Source organism: Toxotes jaculatrix, chromosome 4, assembly GCF_017976425.1.
Source record: "Toxotes jaculatrix isolate fToxJac2 chromosome 4, fToxJac2.pri, whole genome shotgun sequence".
In the NCBI taxonomy this organism is placed as follows: Eukaryota; Metazoa; Chordata; class Actinopteri; family Toxotidae; genus Toxotes; species Toxotes jaculatrix.
In genome coordinates this window covers 13,060,763-13,074,059 of record NC_054397.1, presented here as the reverse complement: position 1 = coordinate 13,074,059, position 13,297 = coordinate 13,060,763, and the positions used below count along the sequence as shown (strand labels likewise).

Genomic DNA, 13,297 nt, shown 5'->3' with positions numbered 1-13,297 from the left:
GTTGAGTTGTGTGCAGGGGTCTGTAGGAGGGCAAACTTTTCTGGGTGGAAATTTAAAAGGCCAAATTATGAAGTTAACCAGATAACCCTTAAATACAAGGACAGTTAGATTCAAGCAGTACAAGTGAAATGTATTTCTTTTTCTTTACACATGAATGCAGGCATATGAACATGAACACATGACCATACTTGTTAGGTAGGGACCCATCAGCAATAGGGAACATAGCCAAGCTGATGCTGGTTCAGAGTTTATGCACAAAGATGAATTGGAAGACAATCAATCAATATGCAAGGCAGGTACACAAGTGAATATTTAAGTTGAAGTTTGAACAAATCTATACACAACAGTGGGTATAGTCCTTTTAAACGCATCCACAAGTTTCTGATCATAGACTTTTTTCTGGTATAATAAAATAGTAATAATAAAGTTCATTTATATAGCACTTATCAGACTGAAATGAATAATGTTATTTTAAAAAAAAATCTGCATAAAAGAGGAAAAACTATTTAAAAGAAGCTATTCAAAAGTCTTTTTTTTTAGAAGCACTTTATTGAATTTACAAATACCAACAATTTAAACCATACATATTACATTATATATGTTGCAGTACATGACCTCCCACCCAAAACAGCCAGACAGCGCACCACAGTTCATAATTACGAAAGTCTTTTGATAAAAACATGTTTTTTAGAAGCAGTTCAAAAGAGGATACTGATTTTGTTGGGCAAGTTGTTCTAGCAAAACCTGTGTCCCATTTAGTCTTACATATCAGCATGGGAACCACAAAAAGGTTCTTGTCTGAGGACCTCAGACTGCGTCCAGGTTGATAAGGATACAGTAACTCAGAGATATAGTCTGGGGCCAGGCCATGAAGTGCTTTAAAAGTAATGAGTAAAATCTTAAAATCGGCTCTGGTGGCCAATGTAAAGACATTAAAAGAGCAGTAATATGAGCTCTTTTCTTAGTTTTTTTTCTGAGTAGTCTGGCTGCTGCACAATTTGGAGTCCATGAATTATAAATTGATGAATTGATCTATGCCAGTTAGGGGGCAATAACAGTCATCTATACATGAGGACATAGAGAAATATATCCGATTAGAGCATAACACTCAAATCAAGCTCCTCTTTCAAGCCCAAACATTAAAGTGTTACAAGACAACTGATCCAAAACATTTCTGTTGGACCTAATGTTTTGTCTGGATCTCTTCCCTTGTGCAGTCAAACATGCTTGATTCCCTTTTAACTGAGTTTGACAGGATGCAAATATTCATGAAAATTACTTGTAACCAGATCTTTTCGCCACTTGGTCACAAGGAAATCTCAACATACAACATACACTATATGTGATAATACCTCCTGATTTTATATCTCAAATCCTTTTCTTGGATTTGAGATTTAACGTGTTTTATTGTCTGGTGTTACTCTGCACAGTTGCAACATGGGTAGTTTCCATCTTTTATAGGGGGCAACAAAGTCAGCTTGTGGTGAAGCAGTATATTGGCTCTTACAAGTTTATTCCTTTTAATTGATCTGAATTTTAGTTTAAAAAAAAACCCCAAGAGATCCAAATGATTGAACACAGCTGGGTGTGCACCTGATCTGTTTCACTGTGTAATCTTGTTCCTGATTCCTCTGCTTTGACCCTTTGTTATTTCTCAGCCTTAATGATACTGCTGCTTGCTTTCATGGCTCCTTGCAGCCTCAGCTTGTGTTTATGTGCCTGTGTGTGCGCGTGTGTATTGACTTTGAAGTATTGATCAGATAGAGCAGCGGGGTGGTCCTTCACTCAGCCCTCAGTACATCCTGAAACTGAAGAAAAGCCCTCTGTTTCTTAGAATCTGGTGAACGAAAGGAGCAGAAGTTAAATCAACCCTGTTCATCTGCTCCATTTAGTCATTTATTTATGGAAAAAATTAGTCTCTGAGCCTGGCTGTTTGTCTACAGAGCCAATTTATGAGTAACACACCTCCCATTTGAGTAATTCATAAACTGACCCCGGCTGTTTGACGTATTGATTTTTGCTAGAGTGGGGATCCTAAAGCATCCCTCCCCTCCTGTTAGTGGGCCTTCATCCAGAACATAGCCTACTGTGTTCCGGCTCCATGGCTCTGGCACATCCTGTGGTCGTCCTGGGGTTACTGCGGAAGGTCTGCTGCTGGTCTGCCGGGTGCCCCGGGCATCTGGAAGGGATGGCTCCCACAGGACCCACTCCCACTGATTATTATTGTTATGAATAGCTGCTGCATTGCAGATGGAGGGAAGAGGAGGAAAGTAGATGGGAAAGAAGTGTAGCAATTGGAAGAAGAAGAGCAATGGTTTGTGGAGAAACAGGGAAAGAGGGATTAGATGGTGCAAAACTGCCTGAGATTGAGGCGTGAGTATGTGTGTGGGCATGTGCATGTGGTGGTGGGAGGGACACAAAAGAAATTTCTTTTTCAAGGACACTCAGGTCCCTCGCTGTGGTGATTCAAACAACAAATCCGCACATCTGCTTTTTGCAGCCAGGTTTTGAAACAAAGTGTGATTGTGTGAAGGCAATAAGACAGAGAGAGAGGCTCACAGAGAGAAGGGTGTTGAGAGGAGTCAGTGAGCAGACGGGGTGGAAATGAAAATGAGAAAGAGGATGCGTCCATCGCCTCATTACATTTCTTTGATGAACATTTAATGATCGCTCACAGACCTCCATTTTCACTCACGCACACACACACACACACACACACACACACACACACACACACACACACACACACACACACACACACACAGAAAAAGTGATTTTGTCCTTTAGGACATTGCATTGTCTTCTAATCATTTTATCCTAGCCTTACCAAATCTGCTTCCTGCCTGCCCCGACCCTAACCATAATCTGAACCAAAAAACCCAAGACATGCTCTTTTTGAGATAACTCAACAAATTTATGTCCCGAATATGAGTAATACAACTCGTCAACCAGTCCCATCAGTGCACACAACACACCATAGATGGCAGAGTCAATGTATTTTGCACTGGTTTGACAAAGGTCCTCTCTACAAGAAGGGGCCACGAGATTATGTAATAGCAAGACCCAGTTGATAACTCAGCATAGGGCTGTTTGGACCCCTGGAGGTATGGGGCCACTTTGCTTAGTTAGTAATCCAGCCTTGGTTGCAGCCATAGTTATTCATTAATTTTCTGTTTGATCTACTAATCGACTTATCAACTCCAAACAACAACACTCTCTCTTACACACATGCAGACTCATGCACAAAGACCTCTACTATTAAGTATCATTGATTCATTGTCTTGCCTGCTGAGTAATGATAATGATGGTAACAACAATAATGATCTCTCCTTGCTGCTACAAAATGCCTGTGGTCTGCACTGAATGATTTGGCAGGACTGTGACATTAATTTGTCCTTGTGGCAAATGTTTGTGGTTTGGTTTGGTTTGTGCACGAAAAGGCTTTGACGCTGACGTTAAAACTCCGTGTAAACCTCCCTCTCTCGCTCGCTCTCCCTCTCTCGCTCGCTCTCCCTCTCTCGCTCGCTCTCCCTCTCTCACTCACTCTCTCCGTCCATATACTCCGCTATGCTCCTCTCACTCCCTCCAGTCGCGGTTACGGGGCGTGCGGTTGCCAGGAGAGACGCGCGTACAGTTCAGTGTACAGCTTTAACGGCAGAGCGGCACGGGCTCTCCCCCGCCATTTCCTCGTGCCGAGCCCTGGAATGTCGAGTAGCGGCTCGGGCTCTTCCTCGCGGAAGGAGTTCGATGTGAAGCAGATTCTCAGGATCCGATGGAGGTGGTTCGGTCACCCCGCGGTCCCTCCGCCTCACTCCCCGCCGTTAGGAGACTACTTCGCCGGGAGGAGAGCGGGCGGCAGCAGCTCCGGAGACGGACCATCAGTTAGCGGCTGCAGCAACTCGAATTCAGCCGGCGTAAACCCCGGCGCGGGGGGTCACAGCGGTCTTGTGGCCAGCGGCAGCGCTGGGTCTAACCTGTGCAACGGCAGCAACAGAAAGTTTGCTGATCCGGCGGGGAGTAGGGGCGGTCCGGGAGGAGCGGCAGTTGGAGCGACGGGGAGCTCCTGTCCCCGCTCCCTCAGCCAGCCAGAGTGTAGGAGCTCCGCCGCGGCGCTGTCGTGGGTCTCCCCGCCGCCTCATCGTCGCTCTCGCCCAGTGACGAGTATGGAGACCCCCGGCGAAGCTTCGGTGCCCCAGCTGGTACCAGAGCCACCTGCTCGTGTCGGGGTAGATGAGGAGGAGGAGGAGGCGGCGGCGGTGGCAGCGGCGGCGGCGGCGGGCACCGAGGAGAACAACAACCACCCGGAAACCGACTCCAGCTCCTGCAGGTAGGGGTTGAAGGTTTGGCAGCTTCAATGTCCACTTTGGGACCCTTTAGTTAAAACTTCCAGGGTAATTTTTGTACAGTATCATCAAAAGTCTCTTACTTCAAATTCACAAAACACATAAACCCCTTTAAAGGTTTGTACAGGTGAAAAACTTCTTAATTATTTGTTCTTGTCAGAAAAGTCACTGAGTTCCGTGTAATTTGATGAATCTTGTTCTAGTGAACTGGTTTTATCATTTGTCAGAGCTGCAACGATTACTCGATCCACATAAATTAATCAACAACTATTTGATATAAGTGATAATCCTGTTGAGTAATTTTTCAAGCGAAAATCACTAAACAAACATTCACTGTTCAAAGCTTCTCTCAGTGTGATGATATGATACTTTTCCTTACCATATATGACTGTAAACTGAAGATTTTTGTTGGTTTTGGACTTTTGTTAAAATAAAGCAAGAAATTTGTGAAATCATAGCAGCAATTGAGCAACAATTCTACATTTGTCCTTATTCAGTCTGTCGTAGTTTTTTGTAATCATCATACAATCATTACTTCTAAACACTGGACTATTTTTTTTAGTTTTAGATGATAGCAAGATGCAGTCACAATGTTCATTTTAATGTCACATTTTGTCTTGCAGTGGTGACAATTTCCTTGCTGTATTGGTGCACTACTGCAAAATGAGTACAGAGGAAATGCTGTTAGTTGCAGTCCTAATCATCGTTACTGGCAAACGAAGGACAGGTGGAAACTGTGAATGTGTTCTTGCTGACTATATGGAAATAAGTGAACGGGGGATTTACCAAGCAAGAGTCTGTTCAGACAGTATGCAGTAGTGGAGGACCACTCATTACATATAGACAGACAGAAAGACGGAGAGAGGGAGAGAAAATGATGGCTGAGTACCTTTGGGACAGCATGTGGTCCACTGATTTCTCCCCTCAACCTCCTAATGAGGCTCCATCAACCCGGCTCTGTTGAATACACAAACACAAACATAAATGGTACACTCTTGTGAATATGGTATTTTCAGAGTCAAATTAATAATTTGACTCCAGGGCTGAGCTCCTCATGTAGCTACATACTGCACTTGACATTTATATTGTTTTGTTTTCACTGACTTATTCTCCAGTTGTTACTCACAGTCCTTAGTGCTCTGCATGTTTCTGTGCACATGCATGATGGGGTGTGTTGCATTGGCGTGGCCGTGCAGCTGTAGTGGTGTGAAAAGGCATTTGATTAACAGTTGCCATGGAGACAGCAAAACAAAGCAATTAGGGCATCATAACTCCTCTTAAGCCCATCTGCACAGACTCACCGATTTATGTTTTTATTATGATGCAGCAGTAAATGTGAGGAAGTAAAGGGAGAAATACACACAGTGAGTGTGTGTATATGTGTGTGTTTATGTCTGTGTTTACTATCCTGGCATAATGATGTATCTGAAAGCCTCCTATCATCCTCTGTGTTCCCAAGACACACATCAGAAAATATAAATGATTCATAGGACACACGCACACACACACACACACACACACTTTAAAACAGCTTTCAGTGGGAGCAAACGCAGATGTATTTTTTAAATGGATTAATGTTTGAGGCTCTTTCATTCTTCACCCCATTTTTTTTCACAGCAAATGTGTATGTTTGTGTGTGTGTGTGTGTGTGTATGAGAGAGAAAGACAGAGAGAGAAATATGGTTTAAAAATTATCTATTGTTATGCAAGGCTTGATCTCATAGTGCTTACACAGAAAATTAGTTCTGCTTATTAGTAACACACACGTACACACACATAAACAAAGAAGAAATTATGATGTGAGCCTGAACAGATTTTGAATATCTGTTGTACATGGTCATGAATATAGCCATGTCCTTGCACATGTTATGGTTGCCATACCAACACAGAGATTAGTTTCTGCAGCATACATGTAGCGCTCTGTGCTTGTAAGTTTTGTGGTGTGTGTGTGTGTGTGTGTGTTGCTATTCGTCCTCTCCCTCTGAGAGCTCCTGTGTACAGTATGATACTTCAAGAACACGGGTGGCAGAATCCCAAATGGGATCACGGGAAGGGACGCATACAGAATCCCAGAGTGGCTGAAGGCTCGACTCGGCTCCGCTCATCTCCTCCTCTCTCTTTTACTTTCTCACCCCGCCCAGTTCCCCCCTCCCCCCTTTTAATCCTGGTGTGCCTCCCGTACTCTCCCTCTCTCTCCTTCTGTCCCATGTTCATCTCATCCATTCATCTGCTCTCTCTTCTTTCCCTGGTAATGTGTTGCATTTGTATGTGTGTCACGGAGGGTGCAACATGTGACCAGGCAGGCAGCGTGGCTGTATGATCACGTCGTATATCAGCTTACAGAACTAAGTTTCATTTGCATTAGCGGTTAGCCTACGGGCTAATCAGGCTAGATAGTTAGTCACAGGGGACTGTGTGTGTGTGTGTGTGCAAATGCGTGTGCGTGAGAGAGGCAGGGAGAGAGACACTGAATGACAGTTGTGTGAATGTCCTTGCCTGGTGCAGGGGTTTAAAAAAATCTGGCTGCATGGTTTTCATTCGCCCCAGACACACTCTCTGTTTCTCTTCTCTCTCTTTCTCTCTCTGTTTCTCCCTCTCTGTCCACGTTGAGTGCCTGCCAGGCTCAATTAAGGGGACTGGAAGGCAGCGTTCCCCCCACTTCAAAGCCATCTCCTCTGGCAGTATTTAGCCACACCATTCGTGTACATGCACACTCACACATGCACGTACAAGAGGACAGGAAAGCTAGCCAAAAAGCCTCCTTGGAGGGTATGAATGGGATAGGGAAGAGAGAAAACTTGAGGCAAAGATGGATGTTGGGACGATGGGATGAGGTGGAATGAAGTGAGTGATGGATGAGATTAGTTGTAGGGATAAAAGTGAGGACAGGAGACAGAGAGGAGCAGAGAGAAGATGGCTCCTGCTGTAGCGCAGCAGCAGCAGCGCACACAAGCCAATTTGTGGGCATGTTACTTTCTTTCAACTTTTATTAATAGTGTCTGGGATTTAAATTCAGTTGCCTCAGAGAGCTTTAACCTGCAATAAAAGATTTCTTGGCCACTTGGGAGAAGGCGAAAGAAGCTGTGAACAGCACTGACATATTGTCACCTTTTAAGCTGATATAGCAAATGTTTTAGAAAACAGTAGCCTGTTAACACAACCAAAAGACACGGAGCAAAATTATTTTTTATTTGTGGATGCGTCTCTGGCCACCTGGCAAATGTTCCTCCTTTTAGCTCTGGTTTTGGTCTCCATGAACTCCTGAGGGAAATATCTGGCTCTTTAGCATCTAAATGCTTCACTGTGTTCACCAGCCAGTCTCTAACTGTGTCTCCTGTTTGATGCTGGGCAGGGTAGTGTACAGTGGGCTTTTCTTTTTTTTTTGGAAACAGTGCTGAAGATAACGTTGAGTGAACCAGTAAAGTTGTGGATGAGAAAATCTGAAGAATGCAGTAAAGCTTCTAGAGGTGAGAGCAACTGCAGAGTTGGATAATAATTTTCTGTGGGTTTGTCACTGCGAGGGAACACTTTCACATAATTATGGGATCACATGCACGTAGCTATGTGATCCAATTTAAATAAATATTCATTTTAGCAAAATCTGTTAATCAGAAAAGGAAAAACACACACAGAAAAACCCATCACCTGGAAAATGGCAAGAAAAAAGAAGCAAAAAGAAAGAAACAAAAAGAAAAAGAACCCCCTCGCCCCTTTTTCCCCAGACAGACAGACATACAGTAAATGAAAATTTGCAAATGAAAATTACAAATCAGAGAAGATGAATTCTCTTTAACTGTAGAGTGGAAGTGATATCTTCCTTGGAGTATCACTCAGTTTCTTATCTCTTTGTGCTGTAGGGCCAGTTCTGCCACTGCTGCTGTTAAATTAAAAATGCAAATAACAGCTCTGCTTCTCATAAATTAAATGCTGGTTTGGGAGCCATGATGGCTGATGATTCACAGGGTAGGTTTACTGTCGGTGCTTATCTTTGACGTACACACATGCACACACCAACTTTCACGCACTTCATCAGCTCTGACTGGAAGAATAAGACATAACAACCCTGGGCTTCAACACTTCCACCAGTGAATTACGAATGTCGAAGCCATCCCGGCTCAAAACCCTGCCTTCTTTCCCGTTGTTGGTATAGATATAAGGAAACTGGTTATCATTAGGGAGCAGAGTAAATTACTGCATATCCTATGGGCTTAGCTCCCACAGCTATTTAATTGGCAGCTTCCCTTTTAAGTGGGCTAAATTTATCTGGCCATTTACTCCTAGTAATTGGACCATTAAAGAGCTTTTGTCTGCTTCTGGCGACACACTGTAACCCTGTTAAAAAGTGGAGGGGAGAGCGAATACGTGTGAGGGAATGGTACAAAGAAAAAGATGGCACATGGAAGAGATGGAGCAGCTGGTGTAGCTCTCTCCACACATCTGTCTTTGTGTCTTGAACAAAAGAGAATCAGCATCAACACATGCACTCAAAGCTTCTGTCTCCTTGTCTTTGTGTCTGTTTGTCCGTGTGTGTTTGTGTGCTTGTCTGCGTGTCACTGTGTCCCGTGCAGGACGTCTAACAGCAGCGCCACACTGTCCTCATGCATGTCAATGGAGCCGTGTGCATGTCCAGAGGAGTGTTTGTTCACCGCTCTGTCCCACGCCGACGTGACCTTCCGCAAGATGGAGGGCTACCTGAGGAGCCGACAGCTGTGTGATGTCATACTGGTGGCTGGAGACAGGCGGATACCTGCGCACAGGTAGGAGCAAAGAGTTACTAAAATGTCACATATGCATGGCAAAGACTGTGACGATTTTCAGTGATATAAATGAGAAAAAAAAATCAAATCTGTGACCAGTTAATGTTTGCCAATTGCTTATTTTGACCACTTCCTCTACATACGGATTTTCCCTGAAACATCCTGTAGACTAGAGCTGAAGTAGCTGAATTAATTAGACGATTAATCAACCAACATCCAATGAATCTGCAACTATTTTCATAATCAATTAATAGTTTCAGTCACGTTTCAAGAAAAAACGCTTAACGTGCTGATTTCAGCCTCTTTAATGTGAGGACTTGCCTTTGTCTGTTTCATATAATTGCATATTGTTTATCTTTGTGTTTTTAGTACTTGAAAACATCACCTTGCGATGGGCGAGAAATCGTGACTGGCATTTTTTATTGTTTCACACACAAACACAGCAGAGCCACAGTCATGCTCATAAAAGCCCCTTTTATTTTTGTAGTCCCTCTGTATCACACATAGTCAAGTGATCCTCTGAATCATGCATCAAACTCACACACACACGTGCCTGTCATCCACCTCATAGGCCCCACAGTACTGTGTCACTGTTGCTCTCTGGGCATGTGGCCACTGGTGCAGCAGCAGGGTCCATCTGCACAAGGATGAGACAGAAGAGCAGCCCTCCATCAGCAGAAAGACTCTTTTCTCTGACTGCCTTCCTCTTCTGCCTCATTTGATTTAGTCCTTCAGGCACAGATGGTGACAAACAAAAGACCGTGCTGCATGAGAATCCTAATGGTGTATGTGAAAGAGTGTGTCGGCGTCTCAAGTTGTGCGATTGGGTGTTGAGTTTGTGTGCCAGCAAGAGTGTGGGAGTAAGACATCTTTGTTTGAAAGTGGTTGTTTTGTTTGCAATTGATTTATTGTACGTGTAGGATAAAAGTGCTTCTCTGGGAGCGAAACATACACCCTCTTACTCCCTCTCTCTCCGTCTTACATGTACGCACAAACAAATGCACCGTACATGCTGAATAGGCCACTTGTACTGCGTGTAGCTGCTTATTTCTTGTGGAGTTTGTTGCAAGCAGCGCACTTTGAGCAAAACTCAGGCTTTATATGTACTTGAAAAAAGTAGAGCACTTTTTGTCTCTGGGGCTGTACCCTTTACAAATACATTACCTTGCAGTCTGTTTTTGTACCCCCATCTGGACATCTCTGTAAGAGTGCTACCTTCAATGATTTTAGTTTAGATATTATTTCAGAAACTTCTGTGTTGTTATTGCAGATCAATAGCTATGCTTCTGGGGCCCATTATGTGCATGGTTCCTGCATTTTAGCACAATAAGACTAAGTCTAAAGCCATTCTAGCCCTGTTCTGGACTGGTGTAATCCACTGCACGAGAGACAATCCCAGAGGGTCCCATAGAAAAACTCAGGGCAATGGCGCTGTTAGCCAGACATACATTTGCCAAACCAATTATTTAGTCTTCATCCTCGAAGTAATTTCTCTTAAAAACTTAAAAAATACTGTTGGAAACCAGTGATAAAGCATAAATCGCACCTTCACTTCACTTCACCAAGGAAGTTCTCTAGTGCAGTGTGTGTCACCCTCGCTTCATTGTGGTGCACTAAACTAATGAATAAACCCTAATGGGCTTATTACTGCCGCCTGAGGCTGGAGGGCTGAAAACATCCACTAGCACTTGACGATTGGTGAGAACCGCAGTTGTAATAGATGTTTTTTTGACTCTGACTTTTGACCTGCTGGTAGTGTTAAGGGATTACGTAACTCATTAGATTCAACCTCTAGCAATCCATCCAATAGTTGTCAGGATATTTCAGCCCTAACCCTATCAAAGGGGGTGGACGGACCAACATGTTGCCATGTTGCAGTCATGCCCTTAGCGTGACTAAAAATGTACATTTCCTATTGCTCTATTTTTGTGTAAGTGTAGAGAAGAGTCACAATAGTGAAGTCAGTCTCTCCTACCACCCCTCCTGTTGTTCTTCCTCTCTCTGTTTTTCCATGTATCTCTGTACCAAGCAGCAAATCCACACTCAAACTGACACAGTGTTCAGTTTCCAGCTCTTGCCCTCTTTTCCTGAGTCCAACTCGTATGTTTCCTGCTCTCCTCACTCCGGTATTTTGTCTACTCTCTGCTCTTTCTATTATAGTGTGACACACTGCCTGCCATGTCTCTGTCTTCAACACACTGCATTTGTGTTTGTGTGTGTAAATAACCCTGCTGCTGTATTCTCTTCGACTTGCTCACAGCAAAGCATCTTTGACATCCTTGTCTGAAAAACACACACACACACACACTGCTTATTTGGGCTTCAGGCTATCTGTCAAGGTCCCAGTGTCACACTCAGTAATGAGATTATACACATGTACATAACTCATACATATTCAGTGCACGCACGCACACACACACATATATATATTCAAGTCTGGTGTCCATGAAGTCAACAAAGGCCATACAAACAGTAAAAGCAGAAAATCAGCAGCAAAACAGTTTTAACATGTAAAAATCTGTTAGAATGGGCATCAGATAGCGCTATAATGTGAGCTTCATCTTGATCAGTTTACTTATCATAAGCCATATTTTGATCGGGACATCTTAAATACTGAACCCTGCAGTCATCTGAAGGACTATAGCATATATCCTTCAGACAGTCGCCACCTCATTTAAAAAGACCTCTCCAAGATCAAAGAGTGAAAAATACTGCACATGAAACATTAAACTGTTACTTTCTGGTCCTTTTTTAATACCCTGCTGTTTGCGTGTGTTTGATTAACTTCATGGTGACACACAAGGGTAATGGACTGTTGCAGTGGAGAATTAACTGTCTTTTTACAAGTAACCTTAAGGTAATATCTCTCTGTCCTTCATCTGCCTTACTCATTACTCCATATATCTTTTTCTCTCAGACTCACTCACCTTTAAATTTTACATTGACCTTACATTAAACATATTCCTCTCTGTCTCTCTTTCTTTTCTGTCTCTCCTCCATGAACTCAGCTGCTGTGACTGACACATGCAAATTGAACAATCTCCTGTCTGACTGCAGGGATTGGCAAGTCTTTCATAGCGCATGCCAAGACTTGATCTGACGGGATGTTGTGTCTTCTTTTATATTTTGTGTGGACATCTCTGTGAATTTTTAATCTAGAGCTGCAGTAGAAAATTAATCTGTATCTTTTTCAATAATAATTTAGGTTATTTTCCAAGCAAAGATAACAGATATTGCTGCTTTTTCAGTGTGAGGACTTCAAGCTTTTCTTTGTAATATATAATAGTGAACTGATTATATTTAAAGCTTAGACTGTTGACTGTGGGAAGTAATAATTGGCAGATGAATCAATAATGAAAATAATCTTTATATGCCATCACTTGTTTCAGTCCACAGCATTGTAAAAAGTCAGGAGATGTATTGTTACATTGTTAGTGTGTTAATGTGAAAAAAAGCAATGGGCCCTTATGGCATCTGTGTGTGCTATTGTGCTGAACATCTTTTCCAAATATCAGTTTGATTTCACTTCATTTAGAAACTCTCTAATGTGGCACTATTTTCAAAGATAACAATAATATGAAATAACCCTACCCAGGTAACTGAGTTCGGATCAGACTCTCACGTGACAACTTTTGACAATCTATATTATATTTTAAAAACTTAGTTTTCACTGCTTCTGAGAGAAAACCAATCCAAGCTCTTTATCCTCAATATGCTCAGTGTGTACAAACATCTGGAGATGCCTCAGGCTCATGCAAAGCTTTTGTTTGCACAGTTTTCTTCTACCTCCAATAACATCTCTTCAGAGAGGGGAATATAGATGGTGAGAGTCCCATTCTGAGGGCATTGTTTTCTTTACGGGAACTCTGTGACTTAAATATTACATGCACTAATGAGCAATTTTAATCCTGTCTGGACTGCATACATGGAGGATTTTTTTAACCTCTGTGCTGCTGCATTAATTACAGTCTATTTACTTATTGTTTTTCAGCAGTCTTGTTGTTGGTCCTCCTATAACTGTGGAAAGATAATAAATCTGACTGCATTTAATTCAAACTTGGGGTTTCAAAGGGGTTTAAATCCATCAAAGGTGATGATATAGAATAACAGCCATGTAAGAAAAATGAAAACATTAAAGTCTTTGTTCACTCGTGTATGAATGAGTGTAAAATGTCAGTGTGTCTCTGAATAAGATGG

At 42.6% G+C, this 13,297-nt stretch overlaps 1 protein-coding gene across 3 annotated transcripts in view; it reads left to right on the top strand.

The window, feature by feature from the left end:
* Positions 1–13,297, top strand: part of klhl5 (kelch-like family member 5) — a 51,556-nt gene that overhangs the window by 21,811 nt on the left and 16,448 nt on the right. For 2 of the 3 annotated variants that reach the window (XM_041035557.1, XM_041035556.1), the window contains exon 3: positions 8,912–9,100. In XM_041035557.1, the coding sequence (XP_040891491.1) occupies positions 8,946–9,100 (155 nt within the window). In that variant the 5' untranslated portion in view covers positions 8,912–8,945. Of the gene's footprint in view, positions 1–3,553; positions 4,328–8,911; positions 9,101–13,297 lie in introns of those variants that run through there. The other variant, XM_041035554.1, reaches the window with a different exon arrangement.